This window comes from Psittacula echo (genome assembly GCF_963264785.1).
Source record: "Psittacula echo genome assembly, chromosome: 3".
Taxonomy (NCBI): Eukaryota; Metazoa; Chordata; class Aves; order Psittaciformes; family Psittacidae; genus Psittacula; species Psittacula echo.
In genome coordinates this window covers 52547127-52573485 of record NC_137736.1, presented here as the reverse complement: position 1 = coordinate 52573485, position 26359 = coordinate 52547127, and the positions used below count along the sequence as shown (strand labels likewise).

General features: G+C 36.7%; 1 protein-coding gene across 3 annotated transcripts; it reads right to left on the bottom strand.

Annotated features, from left to right (window-relative positions):
- Positions 1-5804: 5804 nt before the first annotated feature.
- On the bottom strand, positions 5805-26359 carry PNPLA4 (patatin like domain 4, phospholipase and triacylglycerol lipase). 3 transcript variants are annotated; one of them, XM_080614035.1, is made up of 9 exons: positions 26251-26359; positions 24716-25020; positions 23791-23917; positions 18360-18544; positions 14399-14493; positions 14090-14225; positions 13053-13118; positions 9231-9383; positions 5805-7292 (listed from the first exon to the last, which is right to left on the bottom strand). In XM_080614035.1, the coding sequence occupies exons 2-9, from the start codon at positions 24872-24874 to the stop codon at positions 7161-7163; spliced, it is 1053 nt and encodes a 350-aa protein (XP_080470161.1). In that variant the 5' UTR covers positions 24875-25020; positions 26251-26359; the 3' UTR covers positions 5805-7160. The 3 variants fall into 3 exon arrangements, with proteins under 3 accessions (XP_080470161.1, XP_080470162.1, XP_080470163.1); XM_080614036.1 differs by lacking the exon at positions 26251-26359 and adding an exon at positions 25676-25773; XM_080614037.1 differs by lacking the exon at positions 24716-25020 and having other exon boundaries at positions 26251-26325.

The window sequence follows — 26359 nt, the reverse complement described above, 5'->3', positions numbered from 1 at the left end:
CATAACAGACAGCATGCAAATATTTAAATAATCATATATTGAAATAATAGGATAAAAATAACAGAGCGTTAACATTACTTCTAATGAAGGTAACAATGATCTTTAGTTTCCCTTGGTCTAATCCCATTTTAATATAATCCTGTTTTTTTTTGTGATGTCAATTTCCAGAACAATTGTAACTGCCATTTTTCCCCAGATCTTCAAATTCACAGCTTGCAAACAGATTTTCACATCTTTTCATTAGTTTAATAGCCTGCGCTCGGCGGGTCCAAGGGGAAGCTGATCTTTTACCACATCCTGCACGCTTCGCAGGAGGAACCACAGGCCCTCCAGAGGTTGAAAAATGAAACAACAATTAATTTCATTGTAAACTTCCCTAAACTGTGTCAGGAGGAACAAAAGCGCTGGCGGGTTCTTATTCTTAAAAATGATATGAAGTAGAGAGGGAAAAAAGGAATCAAAGAAGAAAACAGAAGAGCCTTACTATCCCATGGATCCAGCAACGTCCTGTCGGTCAGTCAGTGTCTCGGCAGTGGTAGAGGGTGGCAGGATGCGCGCACTTGGCTGCAGGATGTAGGTCTTGCCTATTTACAGGGCCAGGCTGTCTTGGAAAGCTCCCCCGGGTGAGGCTTATCCCCAGGGGATCTGGTGAGCCGCAGGCCCGGTGCACGCTGTGCCCTGCCAGGCGCCGCAGGGTCTGTCGCTGTCTCCGGGCAGTTTGTTACCTGGCAGTTGACCTTCACGGCCCTTAGGGCAGACAGTACAGGGGAGAATTCCCCATCTTCCTGGAGCACAATCCCTGCTCTATCCCTGGCTGCCTACCCAGGCGATATGGAGATGTCAGATCCTTTTGTCTTGTGAGTTGTTTTAAGACAAACACAAAAAAGGGCTCTTGACCATCACAGGAGGAACAGAGGCTGTGCTTGAGTGTTTGGAGGAGAGAACAATCATGGCAATTCCCCTCCACCCTATTTTTGTTTTGTTTTGTTTTGTTTTATTTGGGCAGTGGGAATTAGACTGGTCTTCCTCCTCTACCTAAACTGGGAACTAACTGCATCTGCAGTCAAACATATTTAAGCTTCCAGAGTTAGTAAATCAAAATCTTGACTGTGGATGAAAATAGGTAATTAATTTCTTTTCCAGCAAAACGATCGCTTCAGAAGCACTTCAAATTTACTATTTTAAGAATCTCTTAAAAATAAAATCCTCATTTCATAGACGTCTAACTTAAAGTTAAAATTATAAATTGGGTTAAATATTAAGGGATAATTAAATAAACAGGGAATGTTTACGCATTTAACATGGAGCTTTAGCGAAGTGAGGAATAGCCACTCCACCCTTTAAAATACGAGGTGTGACGTCCATCTGAGCTAAAGATGCAGTTCTGCGAAGAACTGAAGGCAGCAGTCACTGAATCAGCCACCTTAAAGCATAAGAAGCACACAGAGGTCAATGCATGCAGTGAAACCTTCCAGCTCTGCCATTTTGACAAAATTCGCAAGAATTCATACCTAATCTAGCAGACAAAACTAGAAGGCCATGTAAGAAGCATCTCATTCATATAACTCAGATACTCAAATAGGGTTGTTTTCTTTCCACTTCATAACACTGCCTCCACTTCAGATCAATGCACCTTCAAATGAAGGTCAACATGTTTTCTGCACTTTTTCCTATTTTCTCAGAAACAGTTGAGCTATTTTCAACATAGTGTTTGCAAAGAAGCTGGAAGAAGTTCCATTCTGAAAGGTTAAATATCCAGAAAGTTCTGGGGACTGAATACAAGTAATAGGTAGTGTGTTTTACCATCTAACACCGATAGCACAAGGATAATAAAAAGATATTATTTGTTATGATGCAGTCAGCAAGGTCATGGCTTTTTATGGCAGCTTAGCACAGAATAAAACATCAGGGCTGAATTTAGCATGAGTTTAGAACAGAAGCAATTCTTAATATCAGATGTGAAATACCGATTTTTTTCAATTTATACTTTTTTAAGTGCACATTGTAGTGTTAAGAACATTAATATTTACATGAAATGTTGCTCCTAGTGTAGGTCAAAGAATTACAGAAACATTGGTTAGATGGGACCTCTGCAGATTATATATTCTATAGCCCCTACTCAATCAGGGTAAAGTAGAGCCAGTTGCCTAGGACCATGTCCAGACAGCTTTTAAACATCTCCATGGGGTGAGACTCCATAACCTCTCCAGGCAACCTGCCCCAGTGCTTGGCCGCTCTCACTGTAAAGGGTTTCCTGTGTTTCATGTCAAGCCCATTGCCTCTTGTCCCATCCCTGGGCACACTGAAAGGAACCTGGCTCCATCTTCTTCATTCCTTCCCAGGTATTTATACAATTTGACAAGATCCCTCTAAGCCTCCTCCTGGCTATGCAGCCCCAGCTCTCTCAGCCCCTCATACATCAGATGCTCCAGTCGTTAATCATCTTTGTGGGCCTGCAGTGGACTCATTCCAGCGAGTAACTTTCCTCATCCTGGGGAACCCAGAACTGGACCTCACACTACAGATGTAGTCCAGCCTCTGCTGAACAGAGAGGAAGGATCACTGCCTTTGAACTGCTGGCAATGCTCTGCCTAATGCAGGGCAGGATGCTGTTGGAAACCTTTGTCATGAAGGCATATGGCTGGCTAATGGTCTGTCTGCTCTACCCCAGTTACCCCTAGGTCCTTCTGTGGAAAGCAGATGCAGGAACTTGCATATCCCTTTGCTGACCTTGATGACATTCTTTTCAAGCCAATTATCCACTTTGCCCAGGTTCCTCTGGATTATTTCTTCAATTCCAAATTACTTGAAACCAGAACCTCAGGTTCATAACCAGCATGAGCATGCACTAACAGCCCAGGAAGCCAACTGTGTCCTGGGCTGCATCAGAAGAATTGTGACCAGCAGGTTGAAGGAGGTGATCCTGCAGCTCTACTCTGCTCTCTTGAGACCTCACTTGGAGTATTACACACAGTTCTGGTGTCCTCAATATAAGGCGGCCATGGAGCTGTTGGAGGAAGTCCAGAGGAGGGCCATAAGGACAATAAGTGGGCTGGAGCGCATAGAATCATCTGAGGATTTGTAGATCTTGCCTGCTTAAATATAATTCTGTATGGAATATTTAAATAAGAAAAAAATACCTTAGCATATCCTTAACAATCTTCAGTAGTATTATCAGAACAGATATATTAACAGTGAGTTTTATCTTAAAAATATGTTCACCCTCAGGATAAAATAATACCTTATCCTATCTCATCTTCCTGTGCCTGTACTAATGATTTTCAAAAGAATTTGCGAAATCTGAGTTAAAGAAAAAAACCCCAGTGGTCTCCCAGGCAACACAGCCAGCAGAGCTAGTAGTGTTTCAGCAGAAAAGGCACTTTTTAAAAATAAAAGTATTCTTTGCAATTACCTTCATTGCAATCGCTTATTAACAGCATAATGGTACAAAGTAGGTATAAGCTTTAGCCAGTTTAATTTCCTCCAGTCTTTTAAGATTATTAATGAAGTATTTTTTAAAAAAACTTAAGCAGCCTATTTGTGTGGCAAGTCCATGAGAAGACGATACTCTGACAAAGTGTGGGTTCTGCTTCTATACACAGGATTACATCTAAAGCACCTCTAAGGGAAAAGAAACAACAGAATCTATTTGAGAAGTATTCTTAAAATTATATGCTCATATTTCATTTTGTTTTGACAAAAGAGATCATTAACCAATTTTCAACTCCATGTATTAAGACTTCTTGAAAGAGGACTACCTTAGGCTTTTGTGAGAAACTTAAGCAAGCTGGCTAGGATCTTTTCAGCAGAATTGATTTATGGTGTTCTAACAGAAAAATTCAGGTATTAGTCAGCATAATTAGCCGGGAAAGATCTAGACCAAAGTGCTAAAACCCCTGGAACATTCTCTATTCAGAAAGGTTAATATTCACTTCTTCAAGAATATGACTACATTTAATAGAAAACAAATTCTAAGAGGCTCTGATCTTGTTAGATTTTTGTTTCTCTTTTAAGTAGAAAAATAATTGACCAATGAAAATGTACAACTGCCCAGTAAGACTATACAGAGCAAAGATTTAAAACAGGTTTGTTTTGGGGTTTGTTTTGTTTTGTTTTTTGTTAGGAACAAGTGCAGCCATCTGTATTCCAATTAGGAAAGCTGGGATGGCATATGGATAGGATTAATACTAATACGGATGAAAATACTTAACAGACTATCTAAAAAGGATCAGATCTTTTCCTATGAAACAGACTGACATAAGTAAAGGTACTTGTTGGCCTTCCTAACCTAGAAGCCACCTTTGCAAACATTTCTTGGTTACTCATTTGTGCAGCAAAAGTGAGTGGCACTTACAAGCTGCAGAACTGGAAACAACATTCCCCACACACAGAGGTCTACTCTAGACTGGTTTTGGCAAAAAAAAAAACCCAACATCCCAATATTGCCAACATTCAGATATGGGAAATGCACTTGGAAGGTCAGAGAGTTTACAAAGAAAGTTCTGCGCAAGCTCAAACATTGCAATAATTAGTCAGTAAATACAGACCTGAACACAAAACTGAATTAGGAGGCTTTGAAGTTTACAAAGATAAACAAGAAGAAATCATGACTAATTCAGACAATTAGCAAGACTAAACTAGGAAGCAGAATTACCTTTAATGAGGTTTATGTCTCTATTGTAAAAATGCTAATTTTATTAGAAAAAAAAGGGTTTTCTTTAAACTTTACACCTGATATTTTCAAGGTGATACAGCGGAGGGATTGGAGGAAAGAGACAATAAAATAGTTGCTATTCCAAAAACCTGAATGTTTAGTAGCAGCCTTGGCTTTTTACATGAAACAAGAGACTGTGAATTACCTTTGGCTGATATTTTCCAAATATGTTAATTGATCATGAAATATCCCCCTTTTCAAACAAGCTAAATTTTTTCACAAAAGCAACATGGATTTAAATATAGTTGGCTGAAAATAATGCATTTCTGAATGTGCTTTCCTATGTTTCATTAGGACCAGTTGAACAACTTGGAGAAAACAGGCTTTGGGTAGGTCATTCATACACAATCAAAACACATTTATAAACTAGTGGCAACTGAAAAATCTCAAGTCTTGTTATGTGTGCAGCAGTATCCACTCTGTACACCAGTGTGGTGACTGAATAGATTTTTGTTCTCATTGAACTTTCATGCTCCAACATTAAAAAACCCCACTTTATTTTACCACAGTGAACACCTCCACTATCTTCATTAATATGATTTTACTCCTGAAACATCTTATATCATCCTATCATTTACCTTCAAAAGTCAGTTTCTGAAGCACACAATGTTACCTGTGGCTCTCAGGGCTCAGTAAACATGATAAAGCTTACATTCTTGTGAATGATATTAGTATATGCTGAAAATAGTCAGATTTTTATGGGTTAAAGAAGATAGCAAACTATGACAGTGTCAATGCTCAAAAGCTACATGCATCAACAGCAAATGAACTTTGCATTTAATAACCTTCTCCTTTAAAAGCATTTTTTAAAAACCCGCATCTAGAAAAACAACCTTTGCACAGGCTCACTAAATATATATCTGGTGCCATTATTGCTCAGAGAGGTAACTGACCAGAAGAGACATGCTGTTTCTGAAAGCCAGTCAGTAGCTCCAAGTCTCCAGAACACAAAGTAAAAAAGAGCCGTTTCAAGTCTCCACCAGAATGCCAAAACAGGTATTACCATTGAATTAGAGACTCAGACCGTAGCAGATCAGTGTGAAAGAAGAGAATTTCTTAACAGTATTATTTCGTATTTCTATGCATGCTGAACATTACCCTCTGTATAAACGGGCACAGGTGCCTTGGTAGCACAAAGGTAACTTATTTCAGTTTTAGATGAAAAATGCTGTCCCACAGATCTGGAAATTGTGCAGGATAGAGTGTTTCCACTATATAAAGAACCTCATGCCATGAGAAAGATTTGTTGCTCTAAAGTGAAAGTAAGGTTCTTTACATCAGCATTGGCTTTTTTGGTTTTTGTTTGTGGTGTGGGTTTTTTTTGTTTTGTTTCTTATTTTTTTCATTACCTAAAACAGTAACAAAAGGATTTTGCATCTGCCACATGAATCCTATTTTGACGCAATCTACGTATAAATACAGTGGCTATGTGCTGAAGAGGCTTTCAAATAGCTCTAGCAGATTTTTTCTTTTTGTAATCTTATTTCTGAACTCTGTTGATATTCTTTTGGAGGAATTCTCTAATTTCATACACGTTTAATTCAATCTCTTCACTAAATAAACTTCAAAAGCCCACTTAAAAAGGCAACAGTTTGTTTTTTAATAAACAGTTGTGGATTTTAGCATTAAGATTGAAAATCCTGAACATGCAAGGTGAATGGTAAACAAGATATACGAGTTCATTACCTGCTGACTTGCTTCTCTCCAGTAGACTGGTTTGGTTGGGAGGTTTTTTTTCAGCTACTCAGATTGTTACAGCATGCCAAGAAATTTATAAATGAACTCTTGACAAAAATTCCAAGAAAATATATTTAATTATAGCAAAGAAAATATAATAAATAACAATTTCTTGTACACTCTTTTACAAGATTTTTTATGTTTAAATATCACAATTCTGTTACAAATTTCAACTAGTATTTAAAATCTTTGAGGACCACATTCATTGAAAAAGCCAATAACTTTTAACGTTAAAAATATACAGAGTTAAAGTGCAAATGTTTTATTTCTTTTGGCTAGTGCTAAGCATTCAAGTCCTTTACAAAACTGCAAAGTATGTTCTGGATCAGCAATATCGCAAGTATGCAATTAGCACGCACAACTATTAAATCAAGTGAACGATACAGATCATAATTTTTCATGGTACAATGTTGATTTGTCTCTGAAATAACACCGAAAAAAATTTCCCCACACTCAAGTCTTCAGCTGAAGCAAAACGGATCTAAGCTTGAATCTCCTCAAAATAAGACAACTACCAGGCAAGTACAATTCTCCATTCTGACATGTTTACATAGGTCTTTGGAACGCAACTGATACTTTCTCGGCAGAATCAAATGCAATGCCATTGTGATTTTTTATTTTCACAAACAGGAATTGGGACAGCAATCCCTGAGATTCTGTAGGAATTGTTTTGACAGCCATCAGGTTTTCTTAATTTTCTGTGTTCCATCTACTCAAACCAGTTTTCTTTCAGTAAAAAATGAACAGCATCATCAAATCCATTCTGGTACAACGATTCCATTTTCTCATGGTTTGGTGGGAAAAAAGCTTGATTAAGTCTTACTAGGTTGGCCAGAGACAGCTGCAACAGAGCAAGAAGCTATAAATTAGTTTATTAAAGCAACTTATCTAGACTTGACTGTGTTGCTATCGGTTCTGTCATCTGTTTCATGCAGCATATGTAAAAACGAAAGTCCAGCATGGCTATGTCTACACTAGTGAATTAACCATGTCCAGGTACACTGCTGAGCGCCAAGACGAACTGGCACTTAGGGTCTGAATATACACTAGTAAACTCACAGCATCCAAGACAGACTGTATGCCTGTAAAACTGCCCAAAGTTTCTGGAACATTTTGATTTTGGAATCATTCCCAGAAGTGTCTGGCAGAGTGGTCCTGGCACATGCTAAACTTGTGCAAGGAAATATTTTGACAGTTTACTAGTGCAAACAAACACATTCTTGAGAACATTCCCAAGCAATGTTTAACATATGAGTATAAATGTAGCTTGTATCAGCAACAAATTAAGAACTACTCCACATGTCAAGTGGTCATTTCGATGGTGTAAAAAGATTTCAGAACTTTGCTCTTAAGTATAGACATTATTAAATTGTTTACGATGAAATTAAAACTAATGTTCATATTATTAATACTTTAGCTAAAGACTTTATTATACACAATTTTGCAAAACAGTATCAAAATAATCTTCACTATTTGAAGTAAGCAATTATTCAAATTCTGGCACTAATAGATGGAGGAGGTTTGAGGAGACACAAAACTGTTCACATTCCAGTACTGATAAATTAAAATATACAACTCTTCATTTTATGCAAATTACATTGTTAAAAAAAAAAAAAAACAACATAAAATACTCTTAGTGCACATTTTTACAGCTCTAAAAGCTAAAGGTGCTTCAAATGGAAAGTTTCAAATGCTACCCAAGTTTCTGCACAAGTCTGCACCTGCACGACCTTAGAACCAATGCAAATCTACAATTAACTTTCTATCTCTAAAATAACCTAATCTCCAGCTCATTTTTCCTCTTCTAGATGCACCAGAGTTTAGATACAAATCATGACTAAGAAATATACAGTAACCAATTGCATATTATTTCAATAAATATGAAATCAATAATCATACTTTATGATCATTTACCAAGTATTGCTATGCTTAAAATCTGTGAAACTTTATAAAGATTCAGAAATTGGTCTGTTCTAGTATGACATATAACACTAATTTTACTCAACAAAACATACTAAGAACTGTCTAAAAAAAAAAAAAAAAAAAAAAAAAGTACCAGTTTCTGTTAATCTTTATTTTTTCTTTCAATGGGATTTTGTTGACAGCTATGTCTACTGCTATTCAATATTTTCTTTCATCATGTCAAAGGAAGCAAGACTGAGGTTAAAGTTTGTGAGAAGAAGCTTGCAAAGACAGAAATGTCAATGATGAAAAGGAAGGCATAAAAATCAGTCTTAGCCTATATTTCAGTATGCAGAAATGTTTCTGTAACATCTAACAAAATGACTTCTGAAAAAGCACTGTGGTCACAAATGTTCACAAGCTTTCTTGAGCAATGAACTGACAAGTCATTGCATACCATTTCAAATGTACAACTTAAACTTGTATTTTAAATTCAGTTAGAGCAGCTGATTTCAATAAGTATGAAGGGCTGTTCTGGCATTTCCCTCCCCAAGGATTCTACAGAAGTCTTATAAACACTCTGCCTAGTCAAAACCAGCTGACATTTAAAGCAAGCCTAGATTATTTACACTTAAAAGCGTGTGATAATTTGATCAATTTCGTACTAGATCAATGTTTTTCAACCTTTCTTCTTTATTCTAAATTTTCCTTCCCATGTATTTAAGAAAAAGTTTACCCTCCATTTGCAAATCAGAAAATGCCAAAATATTACTTAAGTTGATATATAGGCACAAACTAGACACTTAAAAATAAGCATAGCCTTAACTGCACAACTACTTTTCTTCTTCTGAATTTATTTAACGAACAAGCAACTCACCATTATATCTTGTTTTGCATATTTAATATAAAGATCCACATGTCCTTTATCTTGTGGACATATATCTAAACGACCACTGAAAGGAGAAATTGTCACAGTTCTTCCAAAAGGCAAGATAGGAAGGCCATTGGTAATGCCACCATCGACCCACTTCTATTGGGAAAGAGAAATATTTTAAAAGTACCCTTAGTACAGTATGATCATGACTGAATACTTCATCCTTCCTGTCCCTCCTCCACCCCATCCTCAAGAAAACTTATAAGATTCCTTCTCGGAATATCATTAATAACTTGTGTATAAGACATAAAAATCAAAGAACTGATGGAGTACACACAGAGTGTTTCATTAACAAGCATTTGACATAATGTGTAAATACATAATATATTTATCAAGCTACTGATAAGTCTTGTTAGTTAACCTAATAACAAAATGCCCTAGGCAGAATTTTTTGCAACACATACATGATAACATCAGATTGTAATATTACACATGAAACATATCATGAAACATATATTCCTCTAAAACATTACTCTGATGCAAACCAGGAGCTGGACAACCTGTACGTTCAAGTAAAGTGACTGCAGAAACTAAACCAAAAATGACTCCTCTCTTCTCCCAGAGCCTCTTGTATTCTTAAATACACAATACAAGACAGCAATAGCTGGAAAGCAGAAGGTAAAGGTGGAAAAGTGCTGAACAACTATGGCACATAAGAGGGAGCAGATAACAAGTCTGCTAAAGAAGTTGAGCATAGGAAAGAATGAGGAAGGAAAAACAAAAGCAACCAACCGAATTCTTGCAGACCCCCACATACGAAAGACTTGGGGATACTGGTTGACAAGAAGCTTAACATGAGCAGTGTTGTGCTTGCAGCCCAGAAAGCCAACCACATCATAGGCTGCATCAAAAGGAGCATGACTAGCAGGTTTAAAGAGGCGATTCTCTCCCTCTACTCTGTTCTCATGAGAGACCACCTGCAGTACTGCGTTCAGCTGTGGGGCCCGCAACACAGGAAGGACTTGGACCTGTTGGAACAGGTCCAGAGAAGGGCCACAAAGATGATCAGAGGGCTGGAGCACCTCTCCTGTGCAGAGAGGCTGAGAGAGCTGGGGTTCTTCAGCCTGGAGAAGAGAAGGCTCAGGGGAGACCTTACAGCAGCTTGCCAGTAGCTTTAGATACAATTAATCTGGAGAGGGACTTCTTATATGAGCAAGTAAGTGATAGGACAAGGAGTAATGGCTTTAAACTGAAGGAGGGTAAATTTAGGTTAGATATTAGGAAGAAATTCCTCATTATGAAGGTGGCGGGGCACTGGAACAGGCTGCCTAGAGAAGTTGTGGATGCCCCATCCCTGGCAGTGTTCAAGGCCAGGCTGGATGGGGCTTTGAACAATGTGGTATAGTGGGAGCTGCCCCTGCCTATGGCAGGGAGGTTGGAACTAGATGATCTTTAAGGTCCCTTCTAACCCAAAGCATTCTAGGATTCTGTGATTCTGTGATATTTTGTGTCTAAAGGCAGTCTAGGGGCACAAGCCTGGTCTTTACGGGGACCACAGTCAAATTCCATTTCAGTGTGAGCCAAATGCTTCCCAAAAAGTATTCTTCCTAAAAAGAACGGCTTACCCTAGGGTTCATTCTCTATAGGTTGTAGGGGCAGGCTATCAAAAAGTTTGGCTATTATCTGATACTATTCCAGCAGAAGTGCACCATACTCCCTTACTTACCATGCATCATGTACCTAGAACATCATACTGAATTACATTTTAAAAACGTTCCCAGATGACCTGGTAATATGTATGCAGGTGACATATGTAGCACAGAGAAGATGCACATTAACTGTTCTGAAGCACATATAAGGCCAGTAGACGTCAGTAGCTAGCAGAGAGTAAGCTTGACTCGATGCTGTCCTGGAACACATCACCTAAGGAATTTAATACTTGAAACTAGTGCAAATGCAGACAGACTGAACATTGGCCTTTTACAGTACAGTTTCCACGAAACTTGGAATATGCTAATATGACAGGTGGCCTCACAGAGTCAAATGAATATCCAATCCATCTTACTGATTTCAGTGCTGACAATGCCTGGATCATGAGGCTACATGCCATGTACCTGGCTCTACACTGAATGCTTCAGGGCCTCCAGTACCTACTCACATAAACTCATTACTATTGCAAGAGAGATCCTACGTTCTCGCCCTGCTCTAAGTGCTGTGGACTAAGAGAATGGAAGCCATATCCATTTAACAGAAAAAAATAAAATAAAATAAAAAAAAAAAATCCCTAAACCACCAATGCACTGTTTTACAGAGTATGAGAAAAGCCAGTGCAGACACACAGTACTAATCACTCCAACAAGTAAATAAATGAAAACAACCTCATTTCTCAAAACTACCTTTTCTCAATCTCACTTACGGAGAGTAGTAAGAAGCTTTGGGAATGACAACAAGCTTTCAAGCAACAGAATAACCAGTTTCTGCGAAAAACATTCATTGATTTCACTTTTGAATGCAAAGAATTAAGTTAGGCAGGAATGAGAACTGTGCACTAGGAAGAAGCTGCAGGTGTTTCAGTAAATACTACAATACCTCTGCAAATCATAATAGCAGAGTTCATCCAATCAAATGAGTTTTAAATAAGCTTCGGACAAAACTCCAAAGCACCTTTTCAATTTCTTAATTGAAAGAACACCACAAGAAATTTAACAATGACATTTCTTCCCTTCAACTAATAGCAGAATGAACCTAAACATGCATGCATGCCCACTGCACTGCACAAGCAACATATAGACTCCAATCATCAAAATTTCCAGATCATGGGAAGCTGCAAGCAGTCTCTATCCAACTCAACTTGTCAGGCAATACTGATTTAAATCCTTCCAACATTTTAGCCGATATGTACTGCTGTACACAATTCTAAAGCTGGCAAGCTTTCTGACATAACAAACTCCAACTCCCTCTTGCTACAAACAAATACATATTGTTTCGGAGATGTGTTGTTTTTATTTTGCAGGGTTGCTGTAAGGATTATAGATGTTCTAAAGACATCATTTGGATACATATGAGGAAGTAAAGGGAAAAGTATCATGTAGTATTTATCAGAAAGAAAGAAATGGCTACTTTCATGCTTTTAGTTATTGCAAACATACTAAACAGTCAAAATTATTCTTGAAGTATTAATATATTTATGTAAGAAAGACAAAAATGTTCTTGAAGAGAAATCAAGTACAGGCAACTGTGAAAAGGTTTTCTTATAGTACTGTACACCTCTGAAAACTTTGTAACTGTGTGCTATAGGAAAAAAGTTTATTCTTTAATGCTTTCCAGAGGTAAGAGATTTGAAAGTGCCTGATAAGCATGTAATTCTGCACAGAACGTGAGAACAACACATATGTAAACAAACACACATACTCCAGCACTGTCCAATCTGCCAAGACCTTCCTTACCATTCTTTCCATTAAACAGAAAACCAGATTGTTGGTCCTTTAAATTTTAAAAAGCATTTTAGAGTTGGTAACACAGCTTGTCATGAGAAGCATCTTTACTAAGACATTACTTTAAGGAAACAGCTTCATACACAGAGATCATCTCAGTCTCAGCACCCACAATTTTTGAAACAACACATGAACAAACTCATGTTACCTTTTTCATAGTGTTAACCTACAGTATCAACAGAAACAATAACTATTCTAATAAATATAGTATTGCAGTTGTCTTCCCTTAAGATCATATTATTACATCATAAATGAAAAACACTCTTATTACATCATAAATGAAAAATACTCTTTCACAAAAAGTTTGTAGTTAAACTTAACGAAAAATTACCTCTCCTTTATATTCCACTGGCTTAAGTCCTGCATACACTGGTACAAAACTACTTGCCAGCAGGACCTACAGAAAATAAATGAGAAAGAATAGAGGAAAAAAAAAAAAGTGAAGAAAAGGCAGCAAAGTAATTCTGAATCAATACATATTTTCATACATGTATACCCATATTAAATAATATAGCTGTAACCAGTCAACACATTAGTTTTACAATGCATACATTTACATGCATTGAGATTTTGTTACCGAGTATGATCTTTTTTCTCTAAGTGTTAATTATAGAGAAGATCTTATTTACTCTATCTTTTCCCATCCACAAGAGTAAGGAAAGAAGGAATTCCTTCTTATTCTATTTCCTCCTTTATTCTGCTATATTTTATGATATCCTCCACTAAGATATAATCAATTAGTAGAAAGAACATTTGCTTTACATGCATCTGAATTCCTCCTACCATTTCATATCAGCTTATGTATACAATCCTGATCCAGATTTTAAAAGTGACATTCAAAAGAAGAGATGGGCAGTAAAAGATAACGCTTTCCAGTGCCAGTTAAAATACAGTTTATATATGGTATTTAACATTACACTATATCTATTCCCCACACGGACCTGTAGAAAGTGTTGGATTTTCTGTAAACTTCCTTTTCTTTACTTTCGTGATGAAATACAGTATAAATGGTATCAATGAAGAGATGCAAAAAGACTCAGCAAATTGTTACAAAATTTTGAGATAGTGTGTTTTATTCTCATCTACTGTAAGCATTAGTTACCCTTTTGCTTTCTAAACACACTTTGCCTACAAGCTAATACTTTAAAGACAGATGAAAGAAACACAAACACCAAAATAACTTTTAGCAGAATTTGTGAAACTGTAGGATTGAATTCTGCTTCCATCATTTAAGTTATGGTTGCAGTGCCACTGACAGTGTGACTATTTGAGTAAAATAGTGATTTATTGTAAAGCTAATAACGTTCTCCTAAGTCTTGAAGAAACTGAAGCATTTTTATTTAAAGCAGCAATATTCAACATCATTACCTTAATGAGGTCCTCCCTGGAGGCAAAATTTGAAACCAAATGATTTTCTCCATTTCTGGTATTAGTGACTGACACATAAAGCCGGTTCTCAGCTATCTCATGAGCATTAGGAGGAAGAATAGATTCTATGCCTTCCCTAGAGTAATGAAAATGCTTCGCATTATTCACCAATATTATTTTAAACCTTGCAAATACGTTAGGGGTAAAAAAGTGCTGAGAGCCCCACAGTATAGAAAAAATATGCACACTCTCCATTTTTATTTAGAGCTTCACACATAAATGATCTTACAGATGCATTAAGATAGGTACCTAAGTGTCTTCATAAAATCATAACCAGGTGTTACAGCACCGAAGTCCAATTTTCTAACTTCCTCTGCAAATCCATAGGCAAACTGCTTACTTTGCTGGAAATTAAAAACATTCACTATTAAAGATGTTTTAGTTATGGGAAGTATGTTCAACTGTGGTATCAAAAACATACTAGCAGCTAAAACTTTAATCAAGAGAGAGCTATAAGATCAGACAAATATTTTATGTGCTTGGTTTGTAATATTATATGCATAACAAAATGTTGATACTTTTATAAGAACTATTTTGTAAGAAAATTAGATCCCAAATAAAAATAATTATAACACTAATAATACTAATAACAATCCCTCACAAGATTACAACTTTAACAATCAAGAAAAGTTAAAGGTTATTTTTCCATGCATTACTACTGCTAAACAGTCAGTTCTCTGAACCATGCCATTACAAGACTGGTCATTTATATTTCAAGTGTGAAGCCAACTTTTATTTTAAAGACTACTTCAATACTAAAACCAGACACAAGTTGCCTATAAGCATGTAAAATATTACAATTATTACAATTTCTTCTCACTAATGCAAAAATCATGCTACATAAATACATACACAAACATAAATACATGCTACAAAAATAAATACATAAATTTATTGAATACAATACTATGAAAGTACTTAATGAATGGAATACTGTGATGGATGATGACATATGAAGAAAAAGCATTGCAGAAAACCAGACAATAGATGCCACTGCACAGAGAACTTCTTTTATACAAGCTGAAATACCTAGCGGTAGTGACTGCAGAAAAATAGCTTAAAGTGTGAGCCATAAGAACTCCAAAGGGTGAGTAAAGGAATTGGTAGCATTTATCTTTTAGCAAAAAGATTCTGAAACAACAAATTATGATTCAGAATCCTTAAGACTCACTATTCAGTATTTGTATTTCTTTTTTTTTTTTCATCCTTTCATGCAGACTTCTCTAATGATTTGGGGGAAGAAAAACCAAAATCCAATCTTATGCAGTTTTCTGAAATTGGTACTAGATAAATATATTATACCCATATTTACATATATAACCACATGTTTACAGAGTAAAAGATGTCTATAGATAGATTTGGGTTCCTGTTATTAGCTTCCTGCATGAAGGACAAATATGTTGCTAGGAACAAAATAAATGATTGACATGACCAGAGGAAAGAAAGAAAAAAAAAAAAAAAAAAAAAAAAGAAAGAAGTGTATCTTACTGAGAAGTGTACAGGATTTAATGGAAGGAAAACCAGGAAAGAGTTGCAGTGAGGATTAATATGAGATCATGAGCAAGCTGACTGAAGCAGTTTAACTCTGTCACATCGCTTGTATGACAGAGCACTCACTTAAGACAGGAAAGTAGTCCTTGTATCCACTTTCTCTATATGGCCTTTGAATAAATATATCAAAAAAATTCATTAAGAGGCCCATACCTCTTAAAATAACAATCACTGTAAATATTTGTGCACATTCATTTCACATAAACTAGATTTGCACCTTTACCCTCTGAGGTACTTGCCATTGCCAGTTCCAGGCCAATTCAAATATATAAACTAATATATAAACCTACTTATATGCACAAATATTACATTTAATCTACATTAGGCAGTTAGGCTTTTGTAGTCAGTCAGCTAGAAAGAGGCATAATCAGACACCTCTTTCTGCAAATACAGAAGAAACAAAACCCTACAGAGAAGCACCTCAGAACTACTACCTTTAAACCTAAGATGCTTTAATAAAGTGATGGAGCAACAGGAAGCTGGATGAATGCAAACCTAGGTGAATGACACAAAACTACTTTCCATATTACAAGTACTAAGAATAAATCATACCTAGACTCTCAATTCTTGCTCCCAAAAGGGACAACTTCTTACAGCTATGAATTGTTTACGATTTTAGTGCTAGAAGCTTTAAACAATACACCTAAATTTAAAACAGTGACTGAGAACATGTTTAGAAATTGTAACTACTTGTATTAAGCAAACTTGACATCAAACATAATCAAGGTACTTTTGAAATACATACATACTTATCTATAACTTTAGAAGGCTCCCTAGAATTCTCAAGTCCCATGCCTTTTCAACAGTGACAAAAATCCAAGATATGACAGAAAAACATTTGCAAACTGTCATATTAGAACAGCAACAATCAAAACAAGAAATCCTCAATGGTAAAATTCTCTCCAAGATAAGGAAAGGTTGTTTTAGAGCTTTGAGACTATGAGGAGATGGAGAAAGTCCTAATTATAGCTTGTCTAACATAGCCATCTCTGGAGAGAGAAGGGAAAAAAAAAAAAAAAAGGGAAAAAGAATTAGCTGATGTAAGATGTAGATATAAAATATTTTAACTCAGGAATGTAATAATATAATTACCCTGACATGAAAAGTTAATTCTATTCAGTACACAACACTGTCTTTACTTAAATTCCATTAGAATTAGGAAGAAATGCAATACAAGCTCAGTTTCCACAAAACAGAAAAAAAAAACCAAACCAAAACTGTTCTAACATTTTTACTTAGAAAGATCTTTATAAGTTAGACCAGGCTAGGAACAAATGCTCATTGCTCACCCAGACCCTACAATATGCAGAAAAATCTCCTTGAACTGTTAAAAGGATAGCTGCTGTGCTCACCATAAAGGAAATTAAAGGCAGAGGTATGCATCATACCAGGCAAACTTGAAATTGAACTACTAGTCAGAGGCTACTAACACCTGAACAGAATTCAAGTAAGGTTCTCTTCACAACAGAGTGGAACTTGCCCAATATCAAATCATATAAAGAATGTACCTGGGGTGGTGGTGGAAAGAAGCCAGGGAATAACTTACTGCTGAAAGCAAAAGAAGTATAACTAACTCTGCAAGCTATGTTCATATCCCAGCAGAAACAAGCAACAAACAAACAGAAAGATTAGTGGCAAAATGTGCTATTAGCAGGGACTATTATTTTAATCAAATGCAGTGAAAGTTGTAATAAGCAAGGCCTGGAGAAAGTTACATAATGCTCACTGGATGGAAATCCAAGTGTACTTAGACAAATATTTAACAGCCTTCCCCTCCTCCCCCAATAATGCCGTTTATTAAAATTCAAAATATTAAAGAAATAGCATTTTCGCAAGGCCTAGTTCTCTATAAAAGTCACTACAGGCACTTCAGGAGGACAACCTATGGGGAAAACCAACCAAACAAAAATGAAAGCTAATACTCTCCCACAGAACCTGTAATAGAGTTGTCATCAAATATAACTGCTGTCTCTACATGATGTCATATTCACGGTGAGAAAAGAGTGGCACCTCTGGAGAAAAAACCACAAACATACATGTATGCAGCACAGAACAAAATGCTACGATGATATAATGGGGCTACTGCTGTTACACTGTGAATGGTACTTAGTGAAAAGGAAGTGCACAAGCCAATTCTTGGACTGGTTAATGGAGCACAGTCAGGAAGGAAAAAATTGAGCCGGTGTGTGGTGTTCTTTGACCTTATGAAGACACACTCCATCTATCATTTTTATCTCCTTTCACAAAAAAAGGAAAGGATAGTGCTATTCATTTGCATAACAAAGCCTACCTCTAGCCAAGACCACAATGATTAACTTTGTAATGCACAGGGATTAAGTGCACACAGATTTTAGTATATTAAAGTATATCTGGCCGCATACAACTGAACATTCACACACATTAAATTTATATTTACATAGCCTAAAATACAAGTTTCCTATGACAGGGGTTTTTTTTTCTGTAAAGAAATACTTGCTTCATAAACATTTCTGTCCACTAGTCAACAGATTTTGTTTATAAAAACATATACAAAAGTCCTGCTCCTTTACAGGAATTAAAACAAGAACCAAAATATTAAAAAAATAATTAATGGTAGATGATACATTAAAAATAGCGTTGAAAATTATCGTGTCCTATACCTACGAGTTTATTAATTTACCTCTATATTTTCTGGTACTGCTAATAAGACAGTGGCAGCCAGTGATCCCGCAGAAGCTCCCGCAAAAGCTTTCACCTCTTTCAGTAACTTCTTACCGTGCTTGTAAAAAGCAGCTGCTGCCCCCAAGTGGTAAATACCCAGAAAACCACAAGCTGCAAATGACAGATTGATGTGTTTCATTTTTGCTGCGGAAATAAAGTTTCACAGTCAGAAAAAGGATCAGTGAATTTTATCTTATAATATACATCTATTCTTTTGGTACAGAACACATAATATACTACATCTAAATAACAAACAGCAGTTTATTTAAGAAAAGTAAAAACTTTTGATTACCAAATACATCGAACAAGTAGGAATTAGTTAGCATCTCCAAAATTGGAAACAACCCTAAACTACTCCTTGGGACAAATCCCTTTTTCAATCAAGACATAAATATACACATATACATATATATATACACAAAATTACTGCATGTATTCACCTAATTTGTCAAAGAAATACAAAGCAAAGGTAGCTACTCAGAAGTGGTAAAAGAATGCTACTGGAGAGCGAACACGGTTAGTCATCTACAGTCAAAGTCAAATAAATTATAAAACTGATGGCTACTGTGTCATCACACTCCCCTTACACATACACAGCCCTGAGCCCAATATAATTCTGTAAGTAAGTAGCCTGTTTCCTGCACCTTTGGAACTCATTTGCTTAGTAGTATTATTAGTAATCATTAATAGACAAATTCTTAAGAGTCATTTCTTATTTAAAAAAGGAAAAAAACCCCACAACATATTGTTGCTACTATTAAAATAGGAAATAAAAAATATTAAGTAAAATATAAAGTACTAAATGTAGGAAAACACATTCTGAAAGAGTCAAGAATAATTTAAAATTAACAAAACACAAACAGAAGCATAAATTCAGATTATTAGGGATGGTTTATTAAAAAGAATAACATATGATGCTGTATATTTTTTTCCTCGTTTCTGCAAGTAACACAATTATGAGAGCAAGATATTCCACACATTATATTGTACAGATATACAGGATATTGTACAGATTATCTTAGTTTTAAATCAAAAATAGACACCTACCTACTTGAGTACGTATCAATATGAATGGGACAAAAAAAAAAAAAATGCTGGTACATTCAGGAATATACTCGATTTTATTGGTTTGTAATAGGACAGCTGATGAGCCGTTTCTTTCAGAAATAGTCTGCAGACACTGGTATCTGTTCTCATGAAGAGAGGCAAACATACAGAAACAGAATTTGGTTTAAGCTGCCTATTCAGCACAGAGATGAGAGGTGCAGGAAAGGTGAGGATAAGAAACAGGTTTCAAGAACACCAGAAGAAAAGACATACTAAACTGCTAAACTGAACTATTTACCCCTAACATCATTAAAATCCAACAATGTCTCAGTGACAGGGAATACTGTAATGTTTGGTGCCTTGATCATTTTGGTAAAATACTATACTACCATAAGGTAGTTTATCGACTATGCTTTACCCCCTTTACACTGAAAATCCTTGCATATCCACTTATAAGTAGGAATACCCGTAACCTATCTTACACATTTGTACTGATAGAAAGGATTTGAGGTCGGCTCTTGCTGTGACAATGACAGAAAGGCATTTGCAATGAAGTGAATGCTAAATCATGTTGCTAATTTTATAAAGAAAGGATCTTTTAATCTAAATAAAAATCACTATACTGCAGAGAAGATGAAGTTTACTCAAGATTTTACCGGAAAACAACAAACACAACTCTACCTTGAAGATTTATTTTTTTTTCAGTGAAGTGCCAGGAAACTAAAACAGACTTTGAAGTATGATGACATAACGTGCTTCCTTTCAGGCTAGCTAAACTCTCAGGAGTTTAATGAACTGCTGCAGCTGTTTCCATGCCTTCTACAAATTAGGAACAAATATGCATTTGCATCATGGGCCACTCTGACAAGAAGGTGAACTTGGTCAAAGCAACTGCACTGTTAGGTATGAAGAAACACAAGCATAGAAAAATTAACTCCCATTTTTTTCCAAAAAGATTTCAGTCTCAAGACACTACTAATATGAAACATTATATAAAATAAGGACCATATTTATGTAGCTGACTGGTCAGAAAATAAGCAAAGAGTTCACAAATCCCAAGAATCACATCTACGGGACTTATGAATTATAATTTTAAGATAATGGGTAAGATGGCTATGTAAATAAAACCAAGCATATATATGCTTATGTGCATGCATATATACATCTTCTGAACTTCCTACAGGGCTCATCTACAAAGCATTCCAAAAGGTATCTCTCCCTACTGTAAGATATTTAGACATTCACAAAAAAAACCCCAAAAAATCAAGCCAAACAAAAGACAGCAAAAGACAAAAACTAATGCATACTTACACCGAGAAATTTAAGATTAAACAAAAAAACCCACAACAGATCAGATCAAAACCTACTGAAAATGTACTGACTAAAGTCAGATGCCCGTGCCTTTTTTTACAAGGCTTCATGAGGAAATTTCATTTTCTGATGAGTTTAATTCCTAATTACCAGTTATTGTGAGTAACTGCTGTTCTCTTGAGTGTCTGGATACATGGCATTCATTTTTTAATGAGAGTTAATTCTTAATACTTAGATCCCATACTTCTCGTTCTGCATTCCCCTACCCAAGAGACAGAAAGAGATTATTCAGTGAGTATTCACATCAGTAGCTTGACTGACAGAAGGATTCAGTGAGAGATAAACATGCAAAAAGAAAAAATAACACTGGGATTTCGACTCAAGAAATACTGTTAAAGAATACTGTCAGTCTCATACTCTATTTAGAGTAGACTAACTTCAAGCCCAAAAAGATGAAGTGAAAGCAACCCAAACAGCAGTTAAAAATCCTCAACCTTTTTTTTTTTTTTAACTACCTCATCCTGCCCCTCTCCTCCCCAATAGAAGTACTTGATCCACTGGATTTGTATGGCACGTAATACAGCACTGTTCTACAGGTCCCCCAAGAGGACTTCAAATCAAAAGTAACAACAGAGTAGTTGCATTATCAAGGCACTACATTTTTATTAACTGGAATCAGTTCCCAGATCTACATTATGTATGTCACGTATACATGAAATTTAAAAATACTTCAGTACAAATGTTAATTGGCAGATTACATTCATGTTCAAACGACAGATCCAGTGGTTACATCTAGCTGCATGACTGAGAAATAGGTTTTGAACATACATGTAACGACACTATGACTGGGTAAATAGTGAGAAGAAAAAAAATAAAACACTGAGTTGTAGCATAATTCAGGAGGTCTGCTGCCCAAGCCTTCTTCTGCTCAAAACAGGGACAGCTATCAGATCAAACTGGATTGCTCAGGGCTTGCACTATGCACTGCCTGCAGGGAGGTTCTGTACATTGCATTGAAGGCTTGTTAAAACAAATCTGTAACAAAGCACTAACCTACAAAGATGATACAGATGAATAAGTATTGTGGTTCTATAAGATACTATCTACATGACAGACGCAGCTAAGCAACGTCACTTGACCTTCCAAAGGAATCTGAGTAGAAGATAAGAAAGCAGGCATCAGAGCAATAAATAGAAAACCAATGCACACACTTTCATAAGAATACAAACTTTCCCTCTTCTTTTGATTCTTGCAAATACGCCATGGCAACGCTTGATTTGCAAGTTAGAATGGTGAATTTCAGAGACAGAATGATTCAGAAGTGTCTTTTGCTTTGATGATCTATGTAGACCACTGCTCTTCTGATCAAAATGAATAGTTGGGTTATAACAATTCCCAAGAGGACATGCAGAGGAATTGAATTAAGTCTACAGGATGACTATTCCCCTGAAGATTTCTTACAGACTACCAGAAATAGACGCATAGTCACATCTGGACATAGGCCATTTTTTCAGCTGCCTGAACAAACAGCAGAAATCTTGCTATCTTAGAAATGCTCTGAAACACCGGCTCCACAGGACTTCAGAACAAATACTCCTGGATGGCTCAATGTAAGTTCTGACCATTAAAGATATTATCTATTAACTCGAAGTTATCATACTGCCATGTCTGAAGAAAAAATGTCAATGAGACTTACAAGATGCGTAAGTACATTTCAGCTGGACAGAGCACACTGTAAAGTTATGTCATAAATATGACATTAGCAATAGCACAGAACAACTGCTTTTGCTACTGCTTTTAGAAAACATTGTCATTTTAACCAAGCGGATAGATATGCTTCTGTTGTATCCAAGAATAAAACAGAAGAATAAGAAAAGAGAACTAAAAGAAGAAACCACAAGGATGCTGGTCCTGTTCAATCTCATTATTTTACAGATAATGCAGGAGCATTCAGGAATAAACATAAACCTTAGACTTCTATTTAAAAGATTCTCACATCTGTGAAAACAAACAAACAAAAAAATACGCTGCTGATTAAAAATACACCAGGGAGGGGGTAAGGGATGGGGGAGCAGGGAAACACTTTGGTTTACTCAGCAGTATCTTTCATCTGTAATGCAAAACTAAAAGAGAATGTATGTAAGGAGACAAGCCTGTACAGCAGAATTATGACACAGTACAATATAGCTTTTTCAGAATAGGTACTCTCTTCCTAAATGTCATGCACAAGAAATAGCACAGCAGTTTCTCAGACTACTGTTTCCTGAGCAATATAATGATACAAACAGCATAGGACCTCAGTGTGTTAACCAATCATAACAACCTCCCTGTCATCCCATTTGTAAACAAAAGCTGAAAATGCCCAAAGCAACTGACTAAAACAAAAATTAAGTATGCATAGAATGTGAATGACCAAGCACCCTGAAGCACAGGAACTAAAATGTATGATGCATAACAGCACATCTGAGGATTAGTTATTAGCTAGGAATGACAAAACAAGCAAAATTACAGAAAGAACTGTTTAGTTAGGCAGCATTGCTAAAATAAAGGTTGTAATTGTAATGACTAATTTATCTGAATCAGAAACCGCCACTCACACAGGAATGTTCAATTTTTGTTTTTCACATTTATAACAGAAAAAAACATTCACTAGCATCACAGATCATTCATAGCCTTTACGAATACTCAAGAAATCGATTCAGTCACATGGAATAAGCATTGAAAGAATTTAATGACATTGAAGAAAAAAAAAATTAAGATAATACAACAAAATAATCAGTACACTGCCTAATCAGCCATTAAGACATTTAAGAAAAATATACAAGTCTTTGCAAACTAGAAAAATTGCGTATAAGCCCCTTAAAAGGATTTGTGAGTTAATCCTTGTGACTGTTTATGGAAAAAAATAAAAACATTGCATGATACAAAGATTTCAAATTAAGAGTTTAGACCATCTTGATTATTAATACAAGTCTAGAGAGGGCAGGGAAGGCTGTCCCTTCTGAAGAAGACGGCAGCAAAAGGCTCAGTACCTTCTAATGAGTGTTGGCTTCTATCTCGCACTCCACTGGGACTTTTTCCAGCAGCTATTTTAGTTTCTTCTGCACTTGTAGCCATTCCCGCATCTACTACTGACTGTTTATCATTCACCTTTGAAACCTACAATCATACAGTCAAATATTACTATTAAAAAGAGAAAACCGGGAAGATATAAGATAGACATTATTTATCCCCAAACAGATTAACAGTCAATTAATAGTTGTAAAACCATCTAGATGGTTCTCAATTGCTTAGTCCCCCTAAATAGCTGACACCACAGTGTTCCACTATTTATACAGGCAGAAATTTATATTTTAAAGAGGAACTTAATTAGACATTTAGAAAAACATTGCTATTTGAAACTCTCAATGTCAAATTAGCCTTCATTTGGTGTCCTTTCCCATTGTTTTTTTTTTATATCCACAGTTTTCTGGTTTTGTATGTTTTTTTCTTGTTCTTTTTGTGGGTTTTTTGTGGGTTTGTTTTTGTTCTTATGCTTTCATCCTCCCTTACCAACCTAATAAAAACTGACCTTCCCCTCCCACCTCCCCACTTTTTTGTTCAATATTGCATTAGTAAAGTTTTCCAGAGCTTTGGTCCTATACTTCACCAAATGGCTGTCACTCTAACTAATAAGCCTGCCAGACATCATGCAGTATTGCCTGAAGTATAATTTTTTAAAAAATTAGTATTTCCCTTCAACTTAGAACTGCCAGACAAAAAACATCCCTTCTGAAACACCGGCTCTCCTGCAACTTGTTGCTGACAACCCCTCTACCTTGATATACTAAAGGTATCTTCAATTCATAAATAAGGCTGCAAGGTCAAAAGCTTAGCTCTGCACATTTCTCATGGAAATTATATTATCACTGTATTGATGCTCATCACTTATACCTACAGCCTCACAAAAATACTTACTTGGAACTGAACTTTGTTACAGGGTGCTCTTACAGTGCAACAGTTCAGAATTCCAATCCAGAACTGCTGAGTTTTTGGAAACGTACAACTACATGATCTGCTTTTTTTCAACTGAAGCAACAGTATTTGAGCACTACAAAGACTTTTAGCAGTCCACATTTTCTTAAAAGTGATCTCTGGATCCAGATGATGTGGTAACTAAACTGATACTCTTAGAAGCTGTTTCACCATGAAGTTACAAAGGAAGTATCGATGAGCTTGGACACCATTGCCAAACACAGCAGAAACTTTCTTCTAAACATAATCTGTTTAAAAACATTAAGGAAAAAACAAAACTGAAGAATAGTTAAAAGGTAATTGCACACCAAGGCCCGGATATTGCAACAAGACCCTCTTCAAACACTTTATTTAAAACACAGATCTATCAGCAGTTAATTCACTTAACAGTGAAATAGTTCTAAGCAGAACTTTTGTTCAGTACCCATCTGGCACTGTGTTCTTCACCACTAACCATAAATTCAGTTGTTCATTTCAGAAACAGGAAGGACTAATATTGCTAGCAACACACGGCACAAGCAAACAAATTGTCCCTTATGATTAACAACGTGGATACTGTGCTTCCTCTACCTCAGCTGAAAAACGTGCAAGGAGCACTCCTTGCAAATTCAAACCAATAGCTCACAAAAACAAAGTGCAGGTGTCAAGATCCTAGTAAGAAAAACTCAAGCACACTGGCTTGATGCAAGACAAGCCTTTGAATCTTCCATTCTACAAGGATATATCCTAGGAAGGACTCACAAATCAAATGCAAGTCTGGTTTAAACCCAGCAAGATCTTGACTATAAAGAGTAACATACGGAAATTAAGTTTTCCAGATGAAAAACACGTTACTGCCTTGACCATCAGTGCAAAGAAATCCAGTGTGCTTCTGCACAGGCGAAGTCTCAGAAGTGTACTTACGAACTTCAAAAGGAATCCCAATTAAGTAACTGAGTTCAAAGTTTTCTCCTTCATCCTGTGCGCCATAAGAACAGGCCTAAAATGTAACCCGATTCCCCCCAAACACACACTTTTGTTCAGTAAACAACCGGTACAAATAAGCAGAACAGAGCTGAAACCCTGAGACTTTTTAAATGCAACACAGTCCGTCACATGACAGCCGAAGCGAACACAACACTAAGTCACCGCGCCTTTTAAACTTGTAAACTTAACAACCGAAGGGTGATTTTTAAGAGGGCCACGTCCCTCCAAATTTCCAGCTCATCCCCAGCCTCTCCCCGCCTCCCTCTCCGGAGGCTCCAGCCCCAGACCCTCCCGGGGGTCTACAGTGAAACCTGCGAGCAGCACCCCCGGCACCGGGACCCAGACCGGCCACACGTCCTTCCATGACGACCACGGAGACAGGTCCACGGGGAGCCTCAGAACCCACCAATACTTCCAACCTCCGCTAAGGGGGTTCGCGATGGGTCCCAGGCGGCTCCAAAAGGGCCCAATCCCAACCCTGAAGTGCCCAACCTCTGCACCCAGGCGCGCACCCTGTTCGCGGGTGACTTTATCCTCGGGAGACGGCGAGAGCCTCTCCACTGCGCTGCCTTCCTCGGCTGCGGCGACAGCGCTGGCTCCGTGCACTGCAGCGGAGCGAAC

Excerpts from the sequence above, each read along its gene's own strand:
- PNPLA4 (XM_080614035.1), bottom strand. The coding sequence starts at position 24,874 with ATGTGGACTGCTAAAAGTCTTTGTAGTGCTCAAATACTGTTGCTTCAG. Across the intron at positions 18,545-23,790 it reads AAGCCAACACTCATTAGAAG|CAAAAATGAAACACATCAAT; the intron begins GTACTGAGCCTT and ends TTATTTCCGCAG. Across the intron at positions 14,226-14,398 it reads GATTTTATGAAGACACTTAG|GGAAGGCATAGAATCTATTC; the intron begins GTACCTATCTTA and ends TCATTACTCTAG.